The sequence below is a fragment of the Trachemys scripta genome, chromosome 14, assembly GCF_013100865.1.
Source record: "Trachemys scripta elegans isolate TJP31775 chromosome 14, CAS_Tse_1.0, whole genome shotgun sequence".
Taxonomy (NCBI): Eukaryota; Metazoa; Chordata; order Testudines; family Emydidae; genus Trachemys; species Trachemys scripta.
The window spans coordinates 40,139,722-40,154,456 of NC_048311.1; the positions used below are offsets into that span (position 1 = coordinate 40,139,722).

The 14,735-nt window shown below is 53.8% G+C and overlaps 1 protein-coding gene and 1 long non-coding RNA gene across 2 annotated transcripts; one reads left to right on the forward strand and one right to left on the reverse strand.

Annotated features, from left to right (window-relative positions):
* The first annotated feature begins 1,945 nt into the window (after positions 1-1,945).
* On the forward strand, positions 1,946-8,363 carry LOC117887021. The gene is made up of 2 exons (XR_004648101.1): positions 1,946-2,091; positions 7,876-8,363. It is a non-coding gene; the product is annotated as an uncharacterized LOC117887021 (long non-coding RNA).
* Positions 8,364-10,174: 1,811 nt separating this feature from the next.
* Positions 10,175-13,940, reverse strand: LOC117887101 (acetylcholinesterase-like). The gene is given in 4 exon segments (XM_034789343.1): positions 10,175-10,188; positions 10,528-10,694; positions 12,755-13,250; positions 13,253-13,940. Coding segments are annotated over 4 exon segments (1,365 nt in total).
* Positions 13,941-14,735: the final 795 nt, after the last annotated feature.

Here is a 14,735-nt window from a genome sequence, read left to right on the forward strand (position 1 = left end):
CCCCCCCCCCCCCAAGATTTGAAAGTATCTTGTCCCCTTATTGGTCCTTTGGGTCAGGTGTCAGCCAGGTTACCTGAGCTTCTTAACCCTTTACAGGTAAAAGGATTTTGGAGTCTCTGGCCAGGAGGGATTTTATAGTACTGTACACAGGACAGCTGTTACCCTTCCCTCTATAGTTATGACAAGGGTGACACTGGGGGAAGATCTGGTGAGCATCAGGGAAATAGATAGAGTTGGGGGGCGGTGGAGGAATGGAGCTCCAGGAGCACACACCCCCTTCCCACTGATCTACATATTGCACTGTGCTATTGTTAGAGAAGGCAGGTCAACGAATGCCCCTGGCACATGGAGCGGACAACAGGGGGCTGGGCTGGCCTTTCATTTCTGGGGGCCCCGAGAAAAGTTCGGGCTCCCGGCCAGATCAGTTTTACCCTTATCGTCTGGCTCCGCGCCCTGCCCAGTTACTCAATGGCGTCTGGCTAAACATCACCCCATCCACGTGTTCCAGGGCCTGCCCCGGCCTGTCACAGGTGCTGCGTCACTGGCAGAAAACCACAGGCTAAGCAGACAGCGCAACAGACACCATTTCTTCGTGGCTTCGTGCGGAGGTTTCCCGGCAGCGAAGGAGCTGGTAGGTGGGGCTTGTACCCTGTCCCTCCCCCCATCCCGCATCTCTCCGGCCCCCTCCCAACTCCCCTGAGAAAGTTACCTTTCCTCCTTCACCCCCAAATGTGAGAATTTCCACGCTCCCATCCCCTGTCTGCCCTCCACCTCCCAGCCTTTCTCTCTTCCTCTGCTGTACGATCTTCCCACCCCAACTGTGGGATTTCCAAGAGTCACCCTGCTTCCCGCCCCAGTAACTGGGTACAGATAACACCAGGCAACACTGAGCTGTGAGGCTGGGGAAAGGTTTTGTGTGTGTGTGTGTGTGTGTGTTTTCTTCCTGGCTCTGGGAGGGGAGTGAGGTCTATTGGTTAAAGCAGGGGGGACTGGGAGTCAGGACTCCTGGGTTTTATCCCCAGCTCTGGGAGGCGAGTGGTATGCATTGGTTAGAGCGTGGGGGGGCGGGGGCTGGGTGTCCGGATTCCTGGGTTCTATCTCCAGCTCAGGGACTGGATTGGGTTCTAATAGTTAGAGAGATACACTCTATGCATATACAGTGCTTAGTCAAATAAGCCCTCCCTCTTGGGTGGGGTCTGTAGGCAGTGTTGCAGGTATAGAGAATACAAGAAATAGGAGGATAATAGGATTCCTTATCAAGGTGCTGTCCCTTCACACCCTTTCTCCCCACAAATGGGTAGTGGTATTTCCCAGGCTCCACCCACAACCAAAACCCCACCGATGCACAACACCAGCACAAATTGCTGCTTGCAGAGGGAAGTGTGGATCGCCAGACAACGCTAGTTCCTCTCTGTTCTTACATGCTTTGATCACCAACGGCAAAGCTGACGTTTGAAGGGTGGTCACTAGGGTTCAGAGTCAACATTCCACCGTGGTGAAGGCGGCAGCCTCTCGGAGCGACTGACCCAGGCTGTCTGCAGACTCAGGCATCACTGCGTCAATTACACCGACTCCACGTTTGGGATGTTTTCTTGGCTGCCGTGAAGGCTAGAAACGAACTTTTTTCTTTTGCATGAAAGCTGAGATGCTAAAGCAAAGTAGGTCTCCACCCCCCCCTCCCTTAATCCATGGTGATTTCCCCACANGAGGAATGGAGCTCCAGGAGCACACACCCCCTTCCCACTGATCTACACATTGCACTGTGCTATTATTAGAGAAGGCAGGTCAACGAATGCCCCTGGCACATGGAGCGGACAACAGGGGGCTGGGCTGGCCTTTCATTTCTGGGGGCCCCGAGAAAAGTTCGGGCTCCCGGCCAGATCAGTTTTACCCTTATCGTCTGGCTCCGCGCCATGCCCAGTTACTCAATGGCGTCTGGCTAAACATCACCCCATCCACGTGTTCCAGGGCCTGCCCCGGCCTGTCACAGGTGCTGCGTCACTGGCAGAAAACCACAGGCTAAGCAGACAGAGCAACAGACGCCTTTTCTTCGTGGCTTCGTGCGGAGGTTTCCCGGCAGCGAAGGAGCTGGTAGGTGGGGCTTGTACCCTGTCCCTCCCCCCATCCCGCATCTCTCCGGCCCCCTCCCAACTCCCCTGAGAAAGTTACCTTTCCTCCTTCACCCCCAAATGTGAGAATTTCCACGCTTCCATCCCCTGTCTGCCCTCCACCCCCCAGCCTTTCTCTCTTCCTCTGCTGTACGATCTTCCCACCCCAACCGTGGGATTTCCAAGAGTCACCCTGCTTCCCGCCCCAGTAACTGGGTACAGATAACACCAGGCAACGCTGAGCTGTGAGGCTGGGGAAAGGTTTTGTGTGTGTGTGTGTGTGTTTTCTTCCTGGCTCTGGGAGGGGAGTGAGGTCTATTGGTTAAAGCAGGGGGGACTGGGAGTCAGGACTCCTGGGTTTTATCCCCAGCTCTGGGAGGCGAGTGGTATCCATTGGTTAGAGCGTGGGGGGGCGGGGGCTGGGAGTCCGGATTCCTGGGTTCTATCTCCAGCTCAGGGACTGGATTGGGTTCTAATAGTTAGAGAGATACACTCTATGCATGTACAGTGCTTAGTCAAATAAGCCCTCCCTCTTGGGTGGGGTCTGTAGGCAGTGTTGCAGGTATAGAGAATACAAGAAATAGGAGGATAATAGGATTCCTTATCAAGGTGCTGTCCCTTCACACCCTTTCTCCCCACAAATGGGTAGTGGTATTTCCCAGGCTCCACCCACAACCAAAACCCCACCCACGCACAACACCAGCACAAACTGCTGCTTGCAGAGGGAAGTGTGGATCGTCAGACAACACTAGTTCCTCTCTGTTCTTACATGCTTTGATCACCAACGGCAAAGCTGACGTTTGAAGGGTGGTCACTAGGGTTCAGAGTCAACATTCCACCGTGGTGAAGGCGGCAGCCTCTCGGAGCGACTGACCCAGGCTGTCTGCAGACTCAGGCATCACTGCGTCAATTACACCGACTCCACGTTTGGGATGTTTTCTTGGCTGCCGTGAAGGCTAGAAACGAACTTTTTTCTTTTGCATGAAAGCTGAGATGCTAAAGCAAAGTAGGGCTCCACCCCCCCCCCTTAATCCATGGTGATTTCCCCACAGACAATGCATCGGTTTATTTCAGTTCTTGGCAGCCTCCAACCGGGCGGTCGGGGAATATCTGTGCTGGCTGTAAAGGAACCTTTGACCTCAACATGGAATTCACCGTTGAATGCAGAGAGGAAGTGACCCCCCTAGACGTCCTCAGGAAGAAGAATGAGCTGGAGGAGAAGGGGCTGATGACAGAGGGTTTAGCTGCCTGCCTCAGCCAAGCTATAGATCTGGTGGCCCAGCAGGACCCCAAGAAGTACTGGCTCTGGAATGATGCCAGGGTCATCGTCCAGGGAGACGGGCGCTGGCTGGAGTTCCGCACAGGAAACGCCAGCCAGCACCTGTTGGTGTGGTACAACCAGCACAAAAAGGAGGTTGAAGTCTCCTTCCCGTCCTAGGTTGGGAAGCAATCACGCTGGATGGTCCCTCTCCTTGCTGGCCCTAAATAAATGCCTGCGGCACCTCCCAACTGGAATCGGCTTCTGGGTGGTATTTATTGTAGGGCTCCCTGCAGCACAGCGCCCCCTAGCCCCCCTGGAGTCAGCATCAACAGTGATGGGTGTGACATACCCAGGGTACAATCCAGACTAATGAGCAGCTGTGGCACCCTTGCTCTGAACCCTTGGGTGCCGTACAATGCCTTACAGAAGGAGCTCCCACCTAGGCTGCTCACAAACAAGCCACACCCTGAATGTGTGTGTGTAACTGCAGCCTGCCAGACACACTCGGGTTACATTGTGGCTCTGACCAGCCTGGGTTGTACTGCAGGGTGACCCCAACACACCCCCAGCCTTAGATTTCCCCCCAGAAATGTATGTCCGGTACTTCCCAGCTCTCTCCTGGACAATACAAGTTTACATAAAGTCCATGAATTCCACCAAGCTGGATTAGATAAAACAATACAACAAGTTTATTAACTACAAAGAGAGAGATTTTAAGTGAGTAGAAGTCATGAGGCATAGAAGTCAGAAAGGGTTACAAGAAAAATGCAGCTAAAACTCAACTAAATGCCTCACTTAACAAACTTTGTTAAATTTGAAGCAAAGTTTTTCTCACCACCTGCTCTCAACAGTCTTATTGGCCAAACTTCTTAGGTCTATGTCCTATGGGTGCTTCCTTTGTTCCTTCCGGTGTAGTGAATCAATGGACAGAGAGAGAGAGAGAGAGAGAGAGAGAGAGAGAGAGAGGAAGGAGGAGGGGCGCCTTGGGGTGTTTGTCCCTCATTTTCATAGCGTCGGCCCCCTCTTAGAAAACATTTCCAGGTGAGATATAGGAGACAGAGAGTGACAAAGAAAGGATGTTTTCTGCTGTTCTTTCTCATCTGCTTGTGATTCCTTTTCTACCCATTCCTGCTTCATAACTCTGTTTGCTGTTTAAATGCAAATTAAGCAGCGCACACGTCCCTTTGTTTAGGGCAGACCTGTTTTCCAACCTCTGTCTCGGCAGGGCCGTGGTTTGGAACATGTGTTAACAAAACCATACAGGGGCGTCTTATAATTTCATATATAAGAGACGACTAAGGGGGGATATGATTGGGGTCTATAAAATCAGGACTGGTGTAGAGGAAGTAAATTAGGAAGTGTTACTTACTCCTCATAACAAAAGAACCAGGAGTCACCAAATGAAATGAATAGGCAGCAAGTTTAAAACAAACAAAAGGAAGTATTTTTTTCACACAATGCACAGTCAACCTGTGGAACTCTTTGCCAGAGGATGTTGTGAAGGACAAGACTATAACAGAGTTCAAAAAAGAACTAGATAAGTTCATGGAGGATGAGTCCATCAATCGCTATTAGCCAGGATGGGCAGGGATGGTGTCCTTAGCCTCTGTTTGCCAGAAGCTGGGAATTGGTGACAGGGGATGGATCACTGGATGATTCTCTGTTCTGTTCATTCCCTCTGGGGCACCTGGCATTGGCCACTGTTGGAAGACAGGATACTGGGCTAGATGGACCGTTAGTCTGACCCAGTATGCCATTCTTAGGTTCTTATATGGTGTTGCCACGCCTATTTTACCACAACAATAATGTCCAGCAAATTATGAGTTTTCAAATGATACCTCACAAAGCATACTTTGTACAAAGATTATTATAATAGTGTGCATGGGGTGAATACAGGGGTACAATCTGTCACAAGGGGAGAGGGCCCCTTCTCCATGCAGCCCACCATCCCCTAGCACTGTTCTAGGGTTTTGTGGTCAGCACTGAGTGTGAGGGGAGAGTGCCCCCTACTGAGCCTCCTACCACCTGCAGCTCAGTGCCCCCAGCACTGTTCTAGGGAATTGGGGTTAGCACTGACTTTGAGGCGCAAGTGCCCCTTACTGCGCATCCCACCCCACTCCCTGCAGCACAGTGCCCCAGCAGTGCCTTGGGGCATTGGAGTCATCACTGACTAAGAGGGGCGCACACTCCCTTTAAATACACATCTTGCTATATGTGTACGGCAGAGAAGGCAGGTCAAAGAAATGCACCTGGCCCCTGGCGCAGAAGGGGGTGTGGTTTGGGATGGACTTTACTTCCTGGGAGAGCCCGTTCCACAGTCTGGGACCAGCGCCCGAGGAAGCCACATTTCCTACTCGGAGCAGATGTCCCCTTGTCGTGGACAGTTCCACAGAGCCTGAGGTGAGGTCTCCATTCCCAAGCTTTAGGTGATATTTGAGATGTCATATGCGGGCCTGGGTGCTTGAGCAGCCCGAAAAGGGGGATCCCATTGGTTCCCAGTCATCCAATCAGCTTCTAGCTTTTCCATTACCGCTTGAGATGGGAGGCAGGGAGGGGCAGTAAGGAAGGGGAGAGCCCTGGACCAACATCCGGCTCGTCCTGCAGAGTGACGGGAAGTGGCTGGAGCTCCGCGCTGACCAGATCGAGCAGACGATGCTGGTCTGGTATGACCCCCACACCGGCACCGTGTGGGAACACCGCATGGGAGCCTCGTGCTGGGGCTTCTGACCTGTGCCTCCTAGCACCATGGCAGAATAAACACCCTGCAACCCAGATCTCGCTCCTTTCTCCTTGTTCTGCCGAGCATTTCAGATCTGCTCCCTTCCCCTCCCAGGGCGAAGAATAGGCTCCACTGCAGAGACGCTCTCGGAGGGCGGCTCTGCGGCAGAAGGAAGGCCTGAAGTATGGCTCCTTCCCTTCCACCTGTGGTCACGCCCCTATTCTGTTCCTTCTGCTTGCAGCCCTGCCCACAGCCTCGCCCCTTCTACCTGCAGGGCCCACCCCATTCTGCTCCTTCCACCTGTGGCCCCGCCCATGGCCACACCCCATTCTGCCTCTTCCCTCTTCCGCTCGCTCCTTTCCGCCGTCCCCCCGTCCCCCCCGCAGCTTCTACACTGGAGAAGCTCTGTGCCCCCGCCGTGGCCCTGGGGCCACAGTGCGGAATGAGCTCCTCCAGCCACAGGGCCACAGCGGCTAGGGGAGAGATTTTTCCCGGGGCCCCGAATTGGCTGCGGCCCCGTGGGCCCGTGCAGTAATCCACCACTGGGGTGACCTTGCCCAAGTCGGTATGTGTCTGTAAAATGGGGAGAATGAACCTGCCTGCGTCCATTTAGACTGTAGGGTTTTCAGGGCAGGGATCATCTCGTGCTGATATTGGTTGCAGCCGATAGGTGCCTCTGAAATTTGTGCAACAGCAATCCTGGAGGGAGGGAAACCATCCCAGACATTAAAAACCAGAAATACCACGTGAGGAGAGAGCCGGGGAAGCAGAGGATACTGGTTAATTAAAGCACGGAATTCTATCAATGTACTGCTTGTGAGACTTGTGTGTTCATATGGAGCTCTACTTCTCCCTTCTGCAAGTCCCCTCCCAATGGAGCTATCCTGCAGGACCTACATTCCCCAGGGCTGGGTTCCTCCAGCCCCAGAATCAGATGAGACAGACACACACACACACACACACACACACACACACAAAACAGAGCAAGTCTGAGTGCACCGGGTCAATCAGCACTGTCAAGCCGCCCCCGCTCCCATATATGCCCCTGGACTCAGTGGGTTGGGCCAAGCAGCACTTTCAAGCTGCCACTCTCGTATGCCACAGGTTCAGCACGTCCCTATCCCCACTCTCACAGCACAACTGGACTGGTATTAACCCACTTGATGAGCAAACCCCACAGTATTTTTGAGTGCTGCAGGAGCAGGGGCGGGGCCACAGCCTGGGTCCTGATCATCTAGTCTGACCTCCTGCCCGTCGCAGGCCACAGAACCTCCCCCACCCACTCCTGTGATAGACCCTAATCTTTGGCTCAGTTCCTGGCATCCTCAAATCATGACTGACAGGCTTCAAGTGGCAGAGAATCCACCACTGACACTGGTTTAAACCTGCGAGTGGCCCGCCCCTGAGGCTGCAGAGGGAGGCGGCAATGTACACAAGGCAGCAAACTGTCCCTGCATGTCTAGCATCACCCTCTGGCTAGCAGGCATCGGCTCTGTTGGGAGCTTGGCTTTCCATTGGTTGCTAGATGGGTCAATTGGTCTGATCTAGGGAGGCGGGATACCGGGCTAGATGGGCCTAAGGGTCTGACCCAGGATGGTGATGGGGGAGGATATCAGGGTGGTGTGAGGGGGGTGGGGGTGGATGTCCCCCTGGTTCTGATCGGGGCAAAAAGGAGGTGGGGGAATACCGGGCTAGATGGGCTAATGGGTATGATTTGGGAGGCAGGATACCGGGCTAGATGGGCCTATGGGAGCCAAAACCCATATATTTTCCACCTTGTCACCTAGGGGGAGGGGATCGAACAGCTGATCTGGCCCCAGAACCTGGGAGCAAATTGATCACCAGAGCCGAACTCAGCAGAGGACGCACGGCCCCCGCCCGAGACGTCGCAGCCCCCGGGGAGAGCGCCCCATGGAAGACGTGGTTGAATGCAGTGAAGGCCTGAGCCAGACCGATGTGCTGAGGAAGAAGAACCAGCTGGAGGAGAAGGGGCTGGTGACGGAGGGGCTGGCTGCCTGCTTCAGCCGGGCCATGGAGCTGCTGAAGAGCCGTCAGCATGTCCGGATGTGGCAGGGCGGCAGATTCATCTTGCAGAGCGATGGGTGCTGGGTGGAGTTCAGGATGGGAAACACCCACCCGATCCTGCTGGTGTGGTACGACCCCCACAAGAAGGAGGTTCAGATCTCCGCCCCCTAAGAGGGGAGGGGATCAGTCCACCCATCAACTCCTCGCCTCTCTGTGCTGAATAAAGGCCCTCAGGGGGCTTGAATCTGGCCATTGCTTCTTGGTGATGTTTACTGTAGAGCTCCCTGCATCCCAGTGCCCCCTTGTGGCATTGGGGTCAGTACTGACTGCAATGGGAGAGTGCCCCCTACTGAGCCTCCCACCCCACTCCCTGCAGCACAGCGCCCCCTGGTGCCATTGGGGTCAGTGGTGCCCTGGAGAGGATATATACTGATTTATACCTGCCTCTGGAGATTTCCATTACTTGCATCTGAAGAAGTGAGGTTCTTACCCACGAAAGCTTATGCTCCCAGTACTTCTGTTAGTCTCAAAGGTGCCACAGGACCCTCTGTTGCTTTTTACAGATTCAGACTAACACGGCTACCCCTCTGATACTGGAGAGGATAGTACCCCAGATCTCTCCCATCCCCTTGCCTGGGGCAAGTACATTCCAGATGCCCTCCCTCAGCCTCAGTACATCCCATTCAGCAGCGCTACCCTCAGCAAAGCCAGGAACAGCTGGGAGCAGGCCAGGCCAACCAAAGGCACAGAGTGGGACTGGGGGCTCACCTGGGAGTGCGGTGGGGGAGAGAATTAGTGGCAGAGGGGAGCTGGGTGGAAAGGAATCAGCCACAGCGTGTGTGAGAGGGCAGGAGCATGAGCCTTAAGGGCAATATCTTGCAGCAAGGAGTACCACACGTTAACAGCACCTGCATTGCACAGGTCCCTGTTAACTCCCAGGATGGGGCAGAGGGAGGGGATCTCTGCCTCAGGTCCCAGGGATAGAGCCTCGTGGGTGAGTTCCCCAGCACAAAGCTTCACAACTTCCGCCCCTGCATATATATACAAAGCACACACAGAGCTCTTACACACATACACACACCCACTGTCCTCCCTGCTCAGGGGCAGCTAATCAACCTCACACACCAGGTTCTGTCTCCAGATTAAACATAAGAACAGAAGAACGGCCACACTGGGTCAGACCAAAGGTCCATCTAGCCCAGTGTCCTGTCTTCTGACAGTGGCCAATGCCAGGTGCCCCAGAGGGAATAAACAGAACAGGGAATCAGCAAGTGAGCCATCCCCTGAATATGCTTTAATGCACTGGAGGTGGAGGAGTTGCTGAGGGAGGGTCAATCCGTGGGTTCCCAGGTGGGTTATTAGCCGGATCCTCGTTAATGAATCGACAGGCGTTAACAGGAACTGGATGCTCTTGTCTGCAAGGAGGGTTCCCCCCGTCAGGGGATTGTAATTGCTCAGCTCTGAATTCACAGCCCCCCCGGGCTGGGCACGTCCTGGGTCTGCTCCTGCAGGACACACAGCGAGTGGGGTTAACAGCCGCGGGGATGAGCTCAGACTATGCAGGGTTTGGTCTACTTGCAAATGGGAGGGGAGAGGTGCTGCATGGGCTCTGTATGGGACACTCGCCCCCTACAGTCAGTGCTAATCCCCCTGCCCTAGGAGCGCTATGCTGCAGAGTGGCATGGGGGGGGCTCAGAAGGGGGCTGTCCCCACACAGTCAGTGCTCCGCCCCCCAGTGCTACATTGTAGCAGTAGGGGATGCTGTGGAGTTCCCGTATCTCCCAGCAACTGTGAACCCCGGTGTCCAATGTGCAAGGGTCTGTTCTGCCTCCCAGAAGAGGCCCCTGGCACACAGGAGTCCCAGTGGATATTGGATTCTCCTTCACTCCCTGTGCTACACAGTTACACAGCGGCCACACCCCTCCCCAGAGCCAGCTGTGTTTCTCTGCTTCATTGCTGCCTTTCTCTTCCATGCCATTACGGTCCACCTGCCCTCAGCCCCCTTTGTCATTGGATCCATCCCTCCACCCCCACTCACCCTGCTGGAATCCCCCTCTGAGCTCAAGCCTTCTCCCCTGGAACGGGGACACATGGGGTTGGGCTGATACAGGAAACACGGGTGACATTGTCCTCCCGGAGGGGCCGAGCAAGTGAAGATGGGTCAGAACCTGTGGCTTCCCACAGCAGATGGGTTCTGGAGTTCCCAGGGGATGCGAGATCTACCCCAGGCAGGAGAATGGGGCATCTCTAGGAGGCCAGAAAATCCCATGGAGATGGGAATGTGTTCCGGGGTCCTAGTGGTACCCCCAGCTCCTATCCAGCCCCAGGGGTGGGGGGATTGCCTGGCTCAGAGGGAAGGGGACATGGGGCCTTTCCACTCTAGGGTTGCTGTCTCTCACCCCACTGATGCTCACCTGTGGGGCTCGGCTTCTCTGCCAGCAGTGATGCCAAGATGCTGCAGCGTTGCTTGAGGGGCATCTCCCCAACCTCAGATGACTCTAGTCCGATGCGGAAGAAGTTCTGTTTTATGGGGTTGTAGAGGGGCCACTGCTCTCTCTTGCTCCCCACCCCAGTGGGGATTCTAGGGAGAAATTCAATGGAGCACACACACTTGGTACCCAGGCTTGGCAGGGACGGGAATGTGCTCTGGCCAGAGTCTGTCTCCTGTAGGCAGGGGTCATTAGGAGCCAATTTGCAAAGTTTGGCCCCTTTCCAAAATGGCTGCCATCCCCTATTGTTCCCAATGAGAGTGAAGCCAGAGACTGCCCTCAGTTAAGATGGTTGCTTCCACTTGTTCTCCTTATATGGGGTGACGCTACAGGTTGCCCTTTATAAAGATGGCGGCTACCTCCCATTGATCTTGATGACATTGAAGCCACAGGCTGCCATGAGTCATGATGGCTGCCATTGTCCTACAGCCCTTTCTAAAGAGAGACTGCCCCTAGGAAAGATGGCCACTGTTTCCCACTGTTTCCAATGGGACTGAAGCCAGGTTTCCCTCAGGGAACATGGGCTGACAGACATAGGAAGGGGCAGTGTGGTGATTTGAAAAATATGGGTCAGGGTGACAGAGAAGGACACGGCATGTTAGTGATCATGGGAGCACAGATAGGAGGGTCTAAACTGGAAAGCCGTCTGAAGCCACCATTTGCCCTCACTTAAGATGGCCCCTCTCACTTGTCCTTTTAAATAGGATGATGTCACATGCTGCCCTAACCAAAAATGGCCACCATCTCCCACTGCGTTCAATGAAATTGTTGCCACAAGCTGCCCTGAGTTGGCTGCCATTTTACTACAGCCCTATGCTTACCAGTTCATCCCATTTACCCTTTTTATAAATGGGCCCAACATTTGCTATCATCCAATCTTCTGGAACTTTCCCACTGCTCCAAGATGTACTGAAAATCAACGTAGACAGGCCAGCACGCTCCTCACCTGCTCTTTTAAAACACTTGGGTGTAAGTTATCTGGCCCTGCTGATTTAGAAATGTCTAAGTTTAGTGGCCTCTGTTTAACATCCTCCCAAGACTCTAGTGGAATAGAAAGAGTGATATCATCCCCATGCAATAAGACTATATCATCTGGTTTTTCCCCAAATACAGAACAGAATTATTTATTGAACACGTCTACCTTTTCTATATTACTATTGATAATTCTGCCGTTTCCACCTAATAATGAATGGACCAATCCCATTGTCTGGATTCTTTTTGTTCCTAATATATTCAAATAACTCCTTATTGTCCCCAACTCTGCTGGCCATAGATTTCTCCATGTGTCTCTTTGCTTCCCTTATCAGATTTCTACAATTCCTAACGTCTGATTTATATTCATTACTATCAACCTTCCCTTTTTGCCATGTATTGGATATTATTTTTTAAATGTTCCCAACTGCCTTCACTTCCCTAATCTGAGAATCAATGGTTCCAAGCGGCATAGTTAGGACTACACTGGGGAACGTTGAAGACATTTGTTTGAGGTTTTGCTTGCTTATTTTTAGTGCAAGGGAGTATGTCTTCTTATCTATCCCACGGTATATGCTTAAAAGTTACAGTGCCGGTTATCTCAGTCAGAGATGTGAAAAAACCACACACCTGACTGCCATTGCTGATCTGATCTAACCCTTAGGGTAGCTGTAGTTATGTTGATGGAAAGATGCTTTTTGTCAACGTAGCTCCTGATTTTTGGGCAGGTTATGGAGCAACCCCTTTTGCTGCTGCTGGCTGTACTGATATGATGAGCTGACGTAGCCAGGCCTGTACAGTGTTTGTAGCACAGACATCCCCTGAGTTTGTGTGGCCGGGCAAGGGCAGGCAGAGCTTTGAGATCATTGGCTACTAGCTAAAAAACATGTTTCCTTGAATGAGGATGGGTGTGTTCATGGGATCACCGACATCCTGGTGAGGGAAGAAGGGAATTATCCCTAACCTAGAACCAAGGGGCTCAGATTTTACCTCCCTGAAGTAAACTCTGCTCTAGGTCAGGGGCTTCAACCAAAGAGATTATCTATTTTTCAAAGGGACCTTCCTTCGCCATGGCATTGAGCCAGGTCTTCCTGCATGTTGTGGACACCTGGCCAAAGACTTACAGCTGCTCTCATGGTCTGGCTCAGGGGCACAAGAGGATTCTGGGGGATTCCCTTACCCACTTCTGGTGAACTCCGCCCAGTACCGCATCACCCTGCGGCTCAGCCCCGCCTCGGCCTCCGTGTGCGTGTAGTTGGCTCCTCCCACAGACGCCAGGGTCCCGAACAGGTAGGGCAGCTCAGAGCCGTGCGGCACCCCCGTCCATTCAGGCGTAGACAAGCCGCTGCTGCGGTGGGTGAAGTCGTAGGCATACACAGGACTGCCGGTCTCCACCTCTCGCCCAGCCATCTCAGCTACCGGACACACAACGAAGTAGTCACCAAGGATTTGATCCATGGCCCATCGGTACCGCGCTTCACCCTGCCCCTGCCCCTGCCCCTCCACGGCCAAGACAGACTCTTCCAGTGCCTCTGGCACTATCAGCCTCACCACCTGCAGCAGCTGCTCCCAGCCGATGGAGCTGGCATTCTCCAGGTTGAGGCTAGAGGCAGCAAAGTATAATATGTAGGAGCCTTTGTTGGCGTTGATGCCGATCAGGACGGGCATAGCTGGCTCTGCTTAGCCTGCAGGAGTCTTGGTGGTGTATCAGGGAGAAAATCCCCATCTGGTGTCGGCAGAAAGGGCAGCCCCAGCTGCTTCTTGTGGCGCAAGACGGAGAACTTGTGTTTGTGGAACTCCCCGGATTCCTTCCCCTGCAGGCAGCCCACCAGGGCCGTGTCATTGCTATTGGTGCAGCCCAGCAGCTGGCCCAGCCTCCGGCCTCTCTCCTGGGCCTCCTCGAGGGAACTCCAAACCCACGGTGCTGTCGGGGCTCCACTCTGCAGCGCGGCGCAGGTGAAGAGGGGCCGGCTCCCTAGGGAGAGGAGGTGGAAGCCGACTGAGGAACCGCCGGCGCACTGGCCGAAGAGCATCAAACGAGCTGGGTCCCCACCGAAAGCAGCCACGTTGTCCCGCAGCCAGTGCAGCGCCAGGCACTGGTCCCACAGGCCGGCGTTTCCCGGGGCAGCCGGGGGCAGAGACAGGAAGCCCAGCACCCCCAGCCGGTAGTTCATGGAGGCCACGATCACATTCTCGGTGGCGGCTAAGAAGCGCCCATCATAGACATCAAGAGAGGCTGAACCAGAGACAAAAGCCATGCCACGGATCCAGACGAGAATGGCGGCCGGCTCACGGGGCCGGGGATGGGGCACCCAAATGTTGAGGAAGAGGCAGTTCTCGGACTATGGTATTTTGGATTTCCACATATAGATGTAAGCAGAGTCAGGATGAGCTCTACCCTGACATCTGGTGGTGAATTATGGTGAGTGTGGAAAAGAACTCCAGGGGCTGATCTTGTTTGCATAGGCACACCCACTCGCCTGGCATGAGACAACAGCAACTGAAAGTGGTTACTTTGGCTGGTGTGGGATCCCCAGTTTCTCTGTTATTGGGGCAGGAAGAATAAAGTTTTGTTACCCTGATTCTGTGACTCAAGGTCAGTGGAACTGTTGTATGACAGAAGGACTGAGTGAGTCCTTCACCATTACCCGTTGCTTGACAAGGGGCATGGGTTACAAAACCCAGTGAATTGAGAGCAGATGGGGGCAAGTATTTGTGTTTGATGGTATGGGTGCCCTATGAGGGTGTGAAACACCAATTGCACTATCTTCTCTCTCCACTCTTGAATGTCAGAGCTAACTTTGATCTTATTAGGACTCTAGTTACAGGCTGCTGAGTTGAATTCACTGTGGGCCAATGGTGCACCAGCACTGGGGCTCCCCTACTCTAAGCTGAAATCACAAAAGAGTTAAAGTTATTAAGTGCTGTGTTAACTAGTGGGGAAGCCTGAAGCTAAGCAGCTGGCGGAGCAATTTGTGGGGACAACTGGAGGAGCAGCGAGCAGCCCAAGGAATGGCGAGCAGAGCTGTTTGTGGGGACGGCTGGAGCAGGTCACAGAGCGGAGTAGCTTCGTAGTGAAGGCTGCGGCGGAACCCCATGGAGAGACGGCCGGCCTCAGATCATGTAAGGTGCCCCTTGACACCCTGTGTGCCCCTCTTTTA